Genomic DNA, 15,138 nt, shown 5'->3' with positions numbered 1-15,138 from the left:
CCATCCAGGTCAGACTGCTACTCATGCTGACTCCAACTCTGGTTCCATTGAAAGTTTCTTCTTTTTCAAACTTTTTTTCCTCTCCTCTGTCCTACCAAGCCATCGTAGGATGAGGAAACATATTAAATTTTTTTTGCTGCTTTCACTAATAAACATTTCATGGTCAGATAAATTACATTTTTTATTTTGTATTTGATTAAACTGACTGAATCGAATTAAACTGAAACTAAATGGATTTTTAATAGTTTTACATAATTTGTGTACGGTTTGCTATGTTTCTGAATAAATCGCAGTGAATAGCATAACATTTTTAATACATTTTTAAAAAATGTGCAGGATTTTCTGCCCTAGCTTAAGTTTTGTCTACTTCTTAGCATACGGTTGAGCAGCAGGACATAAATGTCTTTTGTTACTCTGCGACAAAATCTTTATAGACCTAAGATTTAGCTTTCATGTGTGGCCTTTATAATGTCACTGTTTGAACTCTTTGCAGCATTTTGGATCAGGAAAACAGGGATATTACTCATTTAATTTGAAAACAATCATTGTATTGTCACAGTGTGGTTAACGTTAGCAAACAATAAACGATTGCCTTTCATGCTGATTGAATTGCTTTCTGCCAACATTTATGACTTTAACTCCAACAGCGTCCCCTTTTTTTATCAGAACTATAAATATGTCTGACGGGGTCCTTTTAATCTAGAACAACCTAAAAGGGTTATTTTCTTGGTGGTCTGCACAGAACATAAAACAGAAATGAAAAAACATTCTTTTTTTGTTCTATTTATAATATCTTTTTTTTCAGGTTACACAAGGACAGTTTGTTTTCCAACCACAAAAACAACTTCACTCTGCAGACCAGCTCACCACAGAATTCCCTTATGCTTTAGGTAATGAGGTCCTTTGTGAGTAATACCATCTAATCTAATGCAAATTAATCTCCAATCAGTCCCATTAAAAACATTGTTTAGACCTACATTTATGTAATTCCACTATAATTTTGAATGTTTGATGTGAAAGTTTGACTTTATCCTGGTAAAGTAAACAACTGAGACACAAATCCTTGTATTTTCTAAAATGATTGACTGAATAACTTGTTTCTCTGCAGCTTCAACAGTGACAGATTTTATTGTTATTTTCTAGAGTTAATTTTTTATGCCTCTAATCTTCCTTCCTAGCTCGGGCCTTTGGTCCAATAAGCACAGTATAATCTCTGATCAGTCGGTCAGTACCTGATCACGCAGGATTTAAACCACTCTTTAAACAGTCAGAAGATGGTGAGTCTGCTAATGCAGGCTAATAATGCAAAAAGCTCTTCCTCAAGCATCCAAAAATGCTAGATCTTTGAATATTACAGTTTGTATGTAAGGAGCAGAAAACTGGAGTAGGGCTACAGATAGGGGAAAAGAGCACACAACTCCAAATTGCACCTAACCGTAGCTATTCTTGTTGTAGGTAAACTCACGAGGTGGTGAGTGTTGTCCAATAAAATATACTTTTCATGCTAATGAGAAAGGTGTTGATCTCCAAATGAGGGAATGTGAGCAGTGGGTAGCAAGTTTATCACATCATTAAAACCTGGTATATCACAAGATGGGAGTGAATGGCCACAGCCTCCATGTTGACTAGATGTGATTACTGTAGGTTATCTCAGTGTAACACAAAAGTAATACTCAAGTGTGAGGAATGCTGATTAGAACTATAGACCATCTCAGATTTTTACAAGATTTTTTAATTAAAAATAATCTTGTCCATTCTGGATTCTAACAATTCCCAGGATTGCATGAAGGGGCGGGGGGAATATCTGCGTTAACTGTGACACACACGCAGACGAAATGGTTTCGGAGCATAAACCAGCCTTAATGTGTGAGATTTGAAGGACACCCTGTGGCCACCTTGCCAGTTTGGGATCAATTGCTTTACCTTGGATGAAATGCTGACATTTTGTCCACCATAGTCAACTGAAAATGATGGTAGTTTAATAAACTAAACTTTAGGCCTTGTCCTTCCTGCTTCTCTGATCTTCTTTTGTTTGTATTTTGTATGCAAAGCTATATCCTTTGATGGTACCAGCACCTGAGCTTGCTACTATCAAGATTAAATCCTAGTTTCAACATGCTGATGACACAAATGGTTAGATGAGGACAGAAAAACTTTATGGCACCAGAAATAAGGAGCAGCAAAGCTGCATCATTGTGAGTTTTCTAAATATTACCCCTTTACTCTCTGGAATCCACTTTTGATGTTGTGTGAAAGGGGGCGATGAACAGTTATTTAATCTTTAGTTATTTAAACAATCATCTAGTTTATCCATCATAATGTCAGGATACAATCACCATAGGTGTGACATGAAAAAATATTGAAACAAGCATTATTTTTCCTTTTAAGTTCAGAATGTCCAGACTCAAAAAAGTTACGCCCTTGCTTCGAACTATAAGAATAACCGGATTCAGGAACAACATTTCCCAATATTGTGTGATTCGCCTTGGAAGACGTGTTTAAAAACATGTTATAAAACCAACATTGGTTCACTTCCAGTTTTTACAAACTGCTGAGAACAAAATCCAGACTGCTTATTCTGACTGTAAAATAACATTAAAACACACATCTATCACTGAGTGCACAAACAATATTTATAGTGTGAAAGTCAATCTATTCATGAGCTTCTATGACAGCTACAATAGCTGAGATAAAGAAGCTGCTCGGATTCTGTCCTGGTTACCGTCAAAGAAGGGGGAGAAGACAAATTTTGTCCTCAAAATAAGAAGCAAATACATTTATCAGCATTTCACTGCTGCAGGAATAAAATGATGCACTTTATCAATGTCATCGTGTAGTTCTCAGACAGACAAACTTTAACGTAACGGGTTGTTTTCAAGAACACGGCGATGCATCATCATCACCAAGACACCCCTAAGCTGCACATTAATAACAATTCTGTGATGGCTGCTCGCCTTTGTGCCGTTTTTATATAAAAATGACACATCGTCGAACCTGATGAGCTCATGAAGCACAGACGACTGTCTGGTTTTTATTTATGTTCATGAAGACTGAGCGGAGCTCTGCGATACATGCATCCTCGCAGGAGAAAAGCTGTGCCTCCTCTCGCTGTTTATGTTTCTTATTTCGGCAGGTGTTAAAGATGCTGGCACACACACCCCCGAGGCTTGGAGCTACTCTGCTGGTGTCAACTTACATAAGAAGAAGATAATGGAGGTCAGAGAGTCCAAGATAACAGAAATACTTTAAAGTATAACTTCACTAACACCCGCTCTTCAACATATGGTCTCCTAATTTTAAAAGCAACAGTCTAATTTTTCTTAATAATCCCTAAAGAATGCATGTGATTTTTTTTCATTACACTATGTCTGAAGTTTATGTTATAAAGTTTCCTCTTTCCCACAATCTCTGAAGGTCATTAATCTCATCAGGGAAAAAAAAAGGCTGAATGGCATTTAGCTGAGTTGATTAAAATACCTTTTGGAACAAATGGCAAGAAATTATGTATTTACTTCAAGGCACATTATGAACTTAATTCAGTTTTTTTTAGTTACTGTTCCGATAAACTGCCTGAGGGTGTGGTTTTATTTTCCCACAGAAGTCTTTTTAAAAGGTATTTTGCCCCTTGAATGTTCTATATTTCTGTTAGCAATAATTTACAAAATGAAATGAGTTCGTTTTTTTCGTTACAAAGCCTTTAATTAATCCTTGGTAAAAAGTTACCGCAGTGAGTCACTTTTATAATCTTATTTTGCAAAACTAAAGTTATATCTGGAGGAGTTTTTTTTTTTTTAGCCATCCCTTATTTATGAAACTGTTGTTTGGCAGAATCAGAATATGGAGTGAATTCTGTAAGCAATGCATACGTAAAAAAAAAAAAAAAAAAAAAAAAAAAAAAACATGTTTTATGAATTGATAAAAAAAATACAGTTTTTTTCAGATTTTTTTTCTTTTCCATTTTTTAAATGTTATGTTTTTGAAGATTTCTTTTTTACAAATCACATTTTCTTTACTTCAATCCCAATACAAAGATAAGCTTTGGACCAATGTTAACAATGTTAATGTCAATAGAAACACATAATCACTTTAGAGCGTAGGTCTTCAACAGGGGTCCGTGACCCCTAGGGGGTCCACAGAGGTACTGCATGGGGGCCGTGAAAGTTTTGGTTGATAACACTCTTTTTTTAATATTCCCCCCTGCAATTTTTCCACTAATTGAAAAGTCTTTAAATACACATAAACATGAATTAAACACACTGTAGTAAACAGATAAATGGAAGCAGAAGATGTCTTTCAGTCATCAATGCACACATTCAGCGACACACAGGAGCTCTTTTAAGCTGGGCACCGTTTCATTCACAACACCTGTCCCATCAACCAGGAATCAGAATCAGAAATACTTTAATAATCCCAGGGAGAAATTACTTCCGTTACATGACTCCATCTGTAATAGAGTGACTATAGAACCAGTTTTATATAACACAATTTCATTCAATATATATAATTAGGGGTCCCCGCTCCATCTTGCCATCAGTTTGGGGGCCCTTGGCCTGAAAAACGTTGAAGACCCATGCTCTAGAGGAAAGCCCGCCAGTACCGCTGGAACTAAGGGTGCTGCAGCACCCCCTCATGGAAGTGCCTTAGAATTACAAGCAGGGCTAGGCAAAATGTAAAAACCAAACAAACAAAAAAAAACAAAAATAAATCGAATCTGCTTACGTGAAACAACGTGAGAAAAAAGTAAACATGGGTAAAAGTTTAAGGTTAATGCTAAGGCCTAACTGTAAAGTGACTGTCATCATAAAAATGTGGTTCCCAACTTAAGTCATTCACTCGTCACCAACTGTTAGAATTTGTTTCCTACAGCAAAGCCATGATCTGTCTGCTAGCTTTCCTTTAGGTGAGCTGTTTCTCTTCCACTCAATACTTATCATAAGCAATCTCTTTTCAGAATACAGTTAATCCATCTATGTTGCTGTTGTGATTAGTCCTGTTACTAGCCAATCAAACAATACAAAATAAAAAAAAGAGTGACCATAGGGACTTTCGGTTTCCTCAACACCACCCGCTGAAAATTTGTAGCCACAGCTATGAAGCCTGCCCCTAAAAGTGAAACAAATATATAGCGTTGAAGTCAAGACTACACTAACCAAGACCAAGGGGTACTTAGACAAGGCCTAGACCTATAGAGTCCCAGACCAAGACAAGACTAAGACATTCAGAGGCTGAGTCCAAAACATTTAGAGGCCAAGACAAGACTAAGACATTTAGTGACCAAGACCAAAATATTTAGAGGCCAAGAAAAGACCAATAAGGCCTTGGTCTTGTCTTTGTCTCGGACTCTAAAGGTCATGGTCTTGTCTTGGTCTCAGCCTCTAAAGGTCTTGGTCTTAGTCTCTGGCTCTAAAGGTCTTGGTCTTGTCTTGGTCTCAGCCTCTAAAGGTCTTGGTCTTAGTCTCTGGCTCTAAAGGTCATGGTCTTGTCTTGGTCTCAGCCTCTAAAGGTCTTGGTCTAAGTCTCTGGCTCTTAAGGTCTTGGTCTTAGTCTCTGGCTCTAAAGGTCATGGTCTTGTCTTGGTCTCAGCCCCTATAGGTCTTGGTCTTATTCTCTGGCTCTAAAGGTCTTGGTCTTATTCCCTGGCTCTAAAGGTCTTGGTCTTAGTCTCTGGCTTTAAAGGTCTTGTTCTTAGTCTCTGGCTCTAAAGGTCATGGTCTTGTCTTGGTCTCAGCCTCTATAGGTCTTGGTCATAGTCGCAAGCAAAACACACACACACACATATATATATATATATATATATATATATATATATATATATATATATATATATATATATATATATATATATATATATATAAAAAACTGTTTTCTCACCCCTTGTGGGGTGGTATGTGTCATCCTCAAGCTCGGGTCCTCTACCAGAGGCCTGGGAGTTTGAGGGTTCTGCGCAGTATCTTAGCTGTTCCTAGGACTGCGCTCTTCTGGACAGAGACCTCTGATGTTTTACCTGGAATCTGCTGTAGCCACTCTCCCAGTTTGGGGGTCACAGCCCCCAGTGCTCCAATTACCACTGGCACCACTGCTCCTATATATATATATATATATATATATATATATATATATATATATATATATATATATATATATATATATATATATATATATATATATATATATATATATAAATCTTATTTTTGATAAATGCATTTTAGTATCAGTGTATGCAGAGACTGCACTCAACAACTTTGAGAATATTGCATAGATTTTTGTTTCACTCCCTAACTTAAGGTTCATCATCTTCTAGTTAGGGATCCAGCATCTAAGTATATATTCATTATTATTCTGCAATAAACAGTTATTCTTCCTCCATGAAAAACTGTTTGTGAGCAAAAGACCAGGGACTAGTTATCGTATAATTCAAAAAAATTAGATAGAAAAAGAGCCAGTCATAAAGACGCCTGTGATTATACTAAATTTGCTGATTATTCTTTATTCGCTGAAAAAAACTTTTAAAGAATCAGCAATAAATAATTTCTTTTGTCTCTGGGATAAAAGCAAAATGAGCACAATATGGTTTTCCTCGCAGCTGAAGAAAAACCTTTCAGTTATTAGAAAAACAACCACAAACTGGTAAAAGCTACAGAATACAAGGGAATACAAACATTTCTCATTTTCCTAAAACTAGCAGCAGCTTTGAAGTTCTGTAAAACTAACGTCATCTTTGATTGGAGGTGTCGTGGTGAGGAAACTGTTCGCCCTTGTGATGCCCTCCCAGGCAGGAGTCTGCTGCCAGCCCACACTGATGAAAACGTGATGATATACAGCTGAGACCGGCTCTTCACTCATGTCTCGGTCTAAATGAGCTGTGTCACAATGCAATGAACCAAAACCTGTGTGAACCATAAAACACTTCACATCTAAATTTCTTTGTCTCATATTGTTTCCATTAGATGATTTCAATGGAAACCAACTGAACACATTACACTCTTAATGCTGGGTGTTACTTAAAAGCAGATGTGCTGCAAAGACATAAATCTTTAAATAAGCGTATATTCACTAGAATTGAGCAGGTAAATAAGAAGGGATGAAAACATAAGACATTTTTATGTTCAAATGAGAAAAAAAACAAATTTCTTATTTAAAATCCATAATATCTAATTATCTTATTTCAAGTGGCAAAATAATAATTCCATTGGGAGATTATCTTATTTATCTAGAAAAGGAAAAATTATTTATTTAATTATTTACTGATTTTTACATCAATGTTTTCTGCTGACCCCACTATTCTTTGCTGTTATTATAAAAATATTTCCTGTGAAAACAAACAGGATCTTAAGATCCAGTGCTATGTATTCAGAGTTTCAATGAGTCATCCTAAAGCAAAGTGATCATAAATGTCAGAACCACATAGTGAGAATATGATAGTAATATCAGTATGATCTCAACTGATAGCAAAAAATAAAAATCAAACATATTTTGTTGGCAGGTTTCAAAATTCTAAGTTAATTTACGCATTAATAAACTGTTTCAGTGATTATAGAGCTCTGCATCAGCAGTGCTGTGTCTGTCTCCCTGCCAGCTCCAAGATAAGCTTCTCTGATTGGTTGATGTGGCGCGTCAAGCAGCAAAAGTTACATTTTTCCAACTCCAGAATCTGCGGCTTCTGTTTTAGATGCTCTGACGACGCTCTGCTCAGATGCACTGGGGAACCTTTTGCTGCACCATAATGTGCATCAACCATTGACTTTTCATGTAAACTAGCTGCATCTGCTGCCTCTGCTGCTTGCGGTATGAACGTAGCATTACATTATAGCTACACAGTGAGCCATAAGAGGATGAAACTGTTGGTGGTTCTCGTTTAATAAAACAAAAAATCCACAATGGACACAGAAATCATAATTTGAAAACAAAAATAATGATTAATACAAATTCTATGAAAATAAAAGAAACTCTGTTCCAGATGAAGCAAAGCAGCCCCAGATCATAACAGAGCCTTCTCCATGTTTCACAATAGGTACAGTCCTCTTTTCTTTATATGCTTCATTTTTCTATCTTTGAACACTGAGCTGATATGCCTCAGCAAAAAACTACATTTTTGTCTCATCCTCGGTAAGCTTCCTCTTCAGAAGATTTTTAAACAACAATAGTGTGCCTTCAGGCAGAGGCTTCTCCAGAAAAGGTGCAAGACAGACCACTACAGAAGATCCTTCCTGCCATCAGCTATCAACACCTACAACACCTGGATAACAAAAATAACTTACTGCAACATTTCATTTTCCTTTGGGAATAATAAAGTATTTATAATTGAATTTCCATGCTAACATTTTATTTTTATTTTATCAGGGAACTTACTACAGATAAAGGTCTCAATAAATGGCTTTGCTTTGGCAGAAGAAAGATGATGATTTCTGGTAGTTGAGCTCATGCAAAGCAGAGTAAGAATGTCATTGTGTTGAAAGGGTGGGTGGTGGGGGAGGGGGGTGGTTTATCTAACCAATCACTGCACAGCATCAGAGCAGCAACCTCACAGAGAGAACAGAATCACTTCCTGGTCTTTTTATTGCCACACCGGTGACGTCGCCTGGTCCTCGTTCCGACCTCCTGATGGCCTTTTCTGTCATGGCAACCGTCGCCATGGGAACTGTTGCACACATTACGGGTGGTCGTCAAGGCAACCTGGTTGAATAATCATCCCTCTCCTCTCGTGCGCCTCCTTGCCTCCTCCCCTTGTTCCTGTGCCGTGTTCTTACTCATTGAGAGGATCTAAAAGGGCAAGCTGTGTATATATGCTGATGATTCCGGTGACGGCTCAGACTCAAAATGTTCCCAAAGGCCTCACAAGCCTCTGCTGCACACATTCAACAGCTGGGTGAAGATGGGGAAAGCAGAGGTGGGGCGATTTTTCGCCCCGTTGTTTTTCTGTGATCAGTGTACGCAGCGAGCAGAGTGAGTGTGCAGGGATAATATATCAGGCTACTCAGCTGTTGGATAAAAGCACTCTGATGAACTGTTTTTCATTAACATCTTCTTTGTGGCTGTAAACACCTGCTGTACTTCATTACTGCTCTCCATGTGGATCCAAAGCAGGTTACAAAGATATTACCATCTGCATTCTGGCAGAGTGACCAATCATCTACGGACACATTAAACAGTCAACGTTTTGATGTAAAGCAGCGTGTGTTGAATAGGACTCAGTTTTATTGCTACTCTAGTGCATAAAGGAAGAACTTTCTTGTTAACTTTCCTTTTGGGCTCAAACTTTTGTCCTTGGATCGAGTGAATTTTGTTTCATTATTGTCAGAAGCAAATGAACACGTTTTGTAAATCGAAGTAAAAATAAAAATCGAAAGTTTAGTTAACTTCTGCATTTGAGTAAGATTTAAGGGTTTAAGTGTTTGCTGTTTTCTGATATATTTTTTTAAATCAGTTTATATTCCTACTTTTTTTTATCATATTCTATTTTTTTCTAATTTTATCTTTTTGAAATTACTCTTTGTCAAAGGTGTAATGACACACCAATAGGTCTGTAAGCAACACTATCTGGATGGGCCCCATATGAAGTACAACACGTGATAAAGGTTCAGTATTCAGTGACAGTTTCATCAATATGCCAGAAAGATACAATTATATGATATGATCCAATATCACACATGGAAAAATTGTGAAAAACAGTGTTTGAATCAATTTGACTGGATGATCTGGTTGAACTGTAAAAAGCCTTCAGATGACAAGTATTGTGAATTGGCGCTATAGAAAAAAACTGAATTGAATTGACTGGGCACCTTGAATAGAACCATTGGTGACAGCGCACCACCACATGCCATTGGGCTAGCTTTGCCTTCGCAGCCGCCCTCCTCACCCACACTCTCTCCATTCATCTCCTGGTCGCAATCTTTACTCACTGTAGCAGCAATGTCCACCTCTGCCTCTTTGGTTCTTGTTTATTTTGGAAAACCTTTTCCGTTCTTCAGCTCTTTTTTCTTTTCTGGAATCCACTAAAATACCTCTTTTTGGTATTCATCGTCGCTAACACATTGTACATGACGGTAATGCTTTTAATTTAGGCGCTACGCAAAGAGACTATCCTTGTCTACAATTGCGTAGGGGGCCAACCAGGTGACAGTGCACAGGCAGGAGTCGGTAAGAACCTGCTTACCGATATTTACCCCAGTGCTCTTTGTAAGGTTCAATTTAATGAATTGCATTTTTTGAGAGATCTTTTCTTCTCAGGGTGGACTTTCCTCTGGAGTGAGGAGCGAAGACACATTACTATTGGTCAGCATGGACGACAGCAACAATATTTCTGGGGATGTAAAAATTCTTGGCTGAAATCCAGCACAAAAAGTTGCTCCTACAGTTCAACATATTCTGATTATCAGTTCGTATGAAATCGTACGAAAAGTTATGCACACTATTTCGTACGTTTTGGACATTTTTCCTCAAAAAACAGATCAGTGTGCATGCGTTGGCAGACAGACAAAAAAAGCAGATCCGTGGACGGACGTAAAAATGGGAAAAACAGTGCAATAATTACTTCCTCATGTTTCTAACTGTTTCTTGCTGTTTTATACCTTAGGGTTAGGTTCAGGGTTAGGGTTAATTGTATGTCAAATTCGAAGTTATTAAATGGTGCGTAAGATGCGCATGCGCATATGACGAAAAAAACGTCCAAAACGTACGAAATTACGGTGCATAACTTTTCGTACGATTTCATACAAACAAGCTACCTATAGCAGCCATTTCATGGGTTTTCTAAGCTTCTTTGCTTGGACTGCTCCAAAACCACCTGTTACCAAATGAATTAACCCATTCTTTCCAACAAAACTATATTTCGATGCATTCCCAAGTTCTTAATTTTCTACTGTACAACTGGTTGAGAGTTCACTGTTTTCATTTCTCAGCATGAGAATTATTCACATTTATCTGTTGCTATTTAGAATTAAATTAAATTCAGTTCCGATTATTTATATAATGGCAATTCACAACACAAAGGACACTTTCAATGCATTAAGTCTTAAAACTTGGAAATACCTCAGATACACTTGAACAGCTCTTTAAACCACCTTTTCCTTTTCTTTTATGTACTTTAATTATTTCCTCCGCAAATTTGTGTTAATCAAAGGACCATAATCACAATTTGAGGAAAGCACGTATATTTTAACAAAATAAAGTCAGGTCTGTGGGTGATAACTCTTTAAATTCATCAGTGCATATTTTCACTGTTCCTATTATGTTCATTTACAACTGTTTTAGAGTCAAGCATAAGACCTGGTGATGCCATGTCTGAGTACATGCTTCATTACCATATGAACAAACTATGCACAGGTTTGCTGTCTCCATCCCATGCAATCCCAGGTAATCAGTGTCTTAATGTATTTAAAGCACTTGTGCATAAAACCCTTTTTTTAATACCCATTAACTGTCATAGATTTAGGAGCTTACTGTAGTCCCACTGTCCCTTAGGCCTTTTTGACCGCACAGTAACCAGAGCTTGGAGCTAAAATTAGAGCTGGAGCTTAAAAGGCTGCTTTTAACAAACTGAGTTGGTTTAAGATTCAACATGTGTGGCAGAAATGTATACAAATGGAGAAGGAAGTCCACCATAAATAAAAGCAGAAGAAAGAAGAAGATGACCATGAGACAAACAAAGCAACTAAGATGGATAAACTTCTAGCAGCACAGATGCTATTCATTGCTGCACATGCCCTTATAGCCCCATTTAAACTGTCCTCTGAAAACCGATCCATGCCAAGCTTGAAACAGTTTCCTGTGCCGAGTTCGGTTCCTTACGATCATTTACACTCTACGGTACAACTGCTCTCTAGACAAGCAAACAAACATGGTGGCACCCGTAACATTCAGAGTCAGGCGAAAAAGGCAGCCTTTGTTGAATTTACTTGATAGAGTTTGCTTCTGGGAATTGAATACGACACATAATAGTCTAACCAGGGCTTACAAATGCAGGAACCAACAACAGAAGTTGAGATTCATCACACTGCGAAGCAGAATCCTCACTGGAAATCGTGTGGCAGGATAGGGAAGCTAGTATTTTTGTGAATGTCTGAAGTTTCATGACTACTGAGGCTGACTGTAAGGACATGACGCTGTCTGCTCATGCGCTCTTTGTTATCGAGACAGAACTGAACCGCGCCGAGCCCTACTGATGAGCTAGTACCATGTACGCCCTGTTTGGTTGTGTCTGGCACAGTCCGGTTCAGTGTGCGTGCCATTTACATTCGACAGTTATCTCGGTTAACGTGCTCGGACCCATCTCGGTACAGTTTCAAAAGGGTTGTGTTAATTCGGCTTATGATTATACAGCAACAAAAGTTGTCACTGTTACTTTTTTCAGCATCTGATAACATTGTTGCATGTATTTGCATAGTCAAGAGGACAGAGCCCCCCTGAGAGCTAACTATACCCAAGCAAGAAATCTCTAGTTAAGCCCCTCCTATTATCTGTGTAACAGTGCACTAATGCTGGTTTTCATATTGGATAGAGGACTGCCTCCTGGGCCAGAACAGATGCTTTTGGTCTTTTTATAAATTTTGATAAGATAAAATATTTTTTAATGGCAAGGTTATGAGAAACAAAAAACCCATCTCCTCCCTCGAAGTCTCTTAAGGGTTGGTCCATGTCCCCTCACACCTGCCATTGAGCACATTTCCCTGCTAAATGGGCTTTATAAACTTTACACAAGCAGACCCAGGTGTGTAAACCACAGGCGTTTGGATCATGGATATCCATTTATATTTCTAATATCTAAATGCTAAGAGGCAGCTGCAGTTATGTACTACACAGCAGCTCCTAAAACTGTGTAATCCTCATTTGTTTTTGATTATATATATATATATATATATATATATATATATATATATATATATATATATATATATATATATATATATATATATATATATATATATATATATATATATATATATTTACTGCATATCCATGGGATGCTTCCTTTTTGGATGTTGTTGGTGTGCAGTTTTTTTTCCTTTTTCTTCTTTCTCATTTATTGCAGGTGTGGAAGCAGACTTTTTCGCTGTTATGCATTCTCTATTTTCTTTGTCTTTCTCCTTTATCCCCCCTTTCTTTCTCCCCTTCATTCTTCCATCTCTTTTTATATTTCTCAAATCCCTTTCTATCTCAGCATCTATCATACACAAGTAGAAACTTATGGCAACAGCCAACTGGTCTACTTGTGAAAGCAAAGCCAGTTATCCAGCACCAGGACAACAATTCTCACTGCTATTTTAAACAGGTTAAACATTCTTATCCAACACTTTACATTTGTATTTTCTTCCGATCAGGTGTTAATCTATCATATATTGTGAACCAAGGGGGCGTTACATCTAAATCAACACAGTCCGCTTTAGCTTTAGTTAGTATTCTCATGACTTTAAGCTTAGGTTGACTCGAAACACGAGGTCACAGAATATGGTGTATCCACCAGATGAGGCCCGCTGCGGACCGAGAGCTGTTCTTCAGCACCACCAGAGCGGAACAGAGAACCTGGGTACCATGCCGACCCCTTCAGGAAACTTCTTGTAGCTCGTTTAGTTTCAGCTTTAGTTACTGACCTTTCTGAGAGTTCCGGAGTCTGTGAAAACCCTGCTGCTGCTGGGATTTCTGCAGCGCAGATATTCCCGACACGCTGTTCCCCATGGCAGGATGCTGGATTATTCCCAGGTAACGATCCGACGATGATGGCAGAAAAAGCGAAACCATGGACTCCCTCACTTTGCAGCCGGACATACGACTGTGCTTACATCCTTCTGTATTCATCCAACCACGGGAGCGGAAGAGGCGCACAGGTGTGCGCACTGTGAGCGGATAAAGCGTGAGCGTAGATGCTGAGGACGGATTTGATTTTCATCAGAGAGATTTGATGGTTCTGTAATCCGCTGCAGAGAGCGGAGGTTGGACCCATTTTAGGAGATGACTGGAATAAAACCAACCCAGCAGTTTTAAACTCAGACTTTGTTTGTTTGTTTGTTTTTTTGTTGTTTTTTTAACAAACTCTTTTTCATGTATATTTATATTTTAATCATCTCAGAAGAGGTTGCCTTATTGTCACTGGGATTTATCAGGACAGTTAAACATCCTTCATAGAAGTAACAAACACACATTATAACATAAATCTCGAATTGTGTGAAGCTGCCATCTAGTGTAAATCAACATTTAAACAACAAGAACTAATTAAGGTTTTGCTGAAAAACTAACTGAATTAAAAATGCAATACAGTGCCTCAGCATAAGCCGAAAGCAGTCAACTTCTTTTTTTGTTTCTTTATTACAGGGAAGCATTTTTGTTAATTATCACCTCAGGTTAAATTTTTTATTTTCAGACTGTCCTCAAAATAAAAATATAGATGAAAGATAAATCTGTAGTAAGACATTTATCTGATCGTTTCAAGTCTTTATTTTTTATTGGTATCAATGTCATGTTTACCACTTGTCATAAACCTGAGAATGTAGGACCCAGTATTCAGGAGGAAAAGACAGTGGGGAAGTTCAAAGCCTTTATTCAAAACCAACAGAAACAGCTGAGCTGTGGATCTGCAGCGAATGGGGGGGCTGGTACTCTGGTTTGGGAGAAACACAGCTAAGTGACCACGATAATCAGATGACTATCACAGTGAGTCACTTACCTCATTTAACAGTTCAGTCCATCCTCACGGCTGAGGCAGGATCCAGCCAATGGACTGCCAAAGAGATGAATGCTGTAGCAGCCCCAGTGAACAGGCAGGATTCTGAGCCAGGTCAGGGAAACGGTCCAGAACAGGGATGGTTCCAAGACTGATCGGGGTTCAAGGAGACAGAAGCACACATAAAGTAAGAAGCAGAGATATAAAAGGCCACGGTAAACCAGCTCCACATGCAGCCCTGTCCAGGAAATATACAGCATGGTAGAAAAGCTCTGAGCCAGCTCCCATGTCAGAGGATGAAGAGAACACATCTAGACAGTCACAGTCAGAGAAACAGGACTACACTGATAAAAAAGGTGTTGATGGTAGCAGCACAGCTGATATTTCTCTCCAGGATGGAGTCACAGCCCAACAGGAACAGAATAGATGAAGCTACTATGAGCAAAAGCAGAGAGAGCAGAACATAACAGATTCTCAAGAGTGGG

General features: G+C 38.2%; 1 protein-coding gene across 1 annotated transcript in view; it reads right to left on the bottom strand.

Annotated features, from left to right (window-relative positions):
- The window catches only part of neurl1aa (neuralized E3 ubiquitin protein ligase 1Aa), a 125,063-nt gene extending 111,200 nt beyond the window's left edge, over window positions 1–13,863 (bottom strand). Inside the window, exon 1 of the mRNA XM_038283169.1 lies at window positions 13,587–13,863. Coding sequence (XP_038139097.1) covers window positions 13,587–13,791 — 205 coding nt within the window. The 5' untranslated portion in view covers window positions 13,792–13,863. The remainder of the gene's footprint in view (window positions 1–13,586) is intronic.
- Window positions 13,864–15,138: the final 1,275 nt, after the last annotated feature.

The sequence above is a fragment of the Cyprinodon tularosa genome, unplaced genomic scaffold (assembly GCF_016077235.1).
Source record: "Cyprinodon tularosa strain WSP-4 unplaced genomic scaffold, ASM1607723v1 ctg190, whole genome shotgun sequence".
NCBI lineage: Eukaryota > Metazoa > Chordata > Actinopteri > Cyprinodontiformes > Cyprinodontidae > Cyprinodon > Cyprinodon tularosa.
The sequence above is the reverse complement of the archived record's forward strand: the minus strand, read 5'-3'. Positions and strand labels throughout refer to the sequence as shown.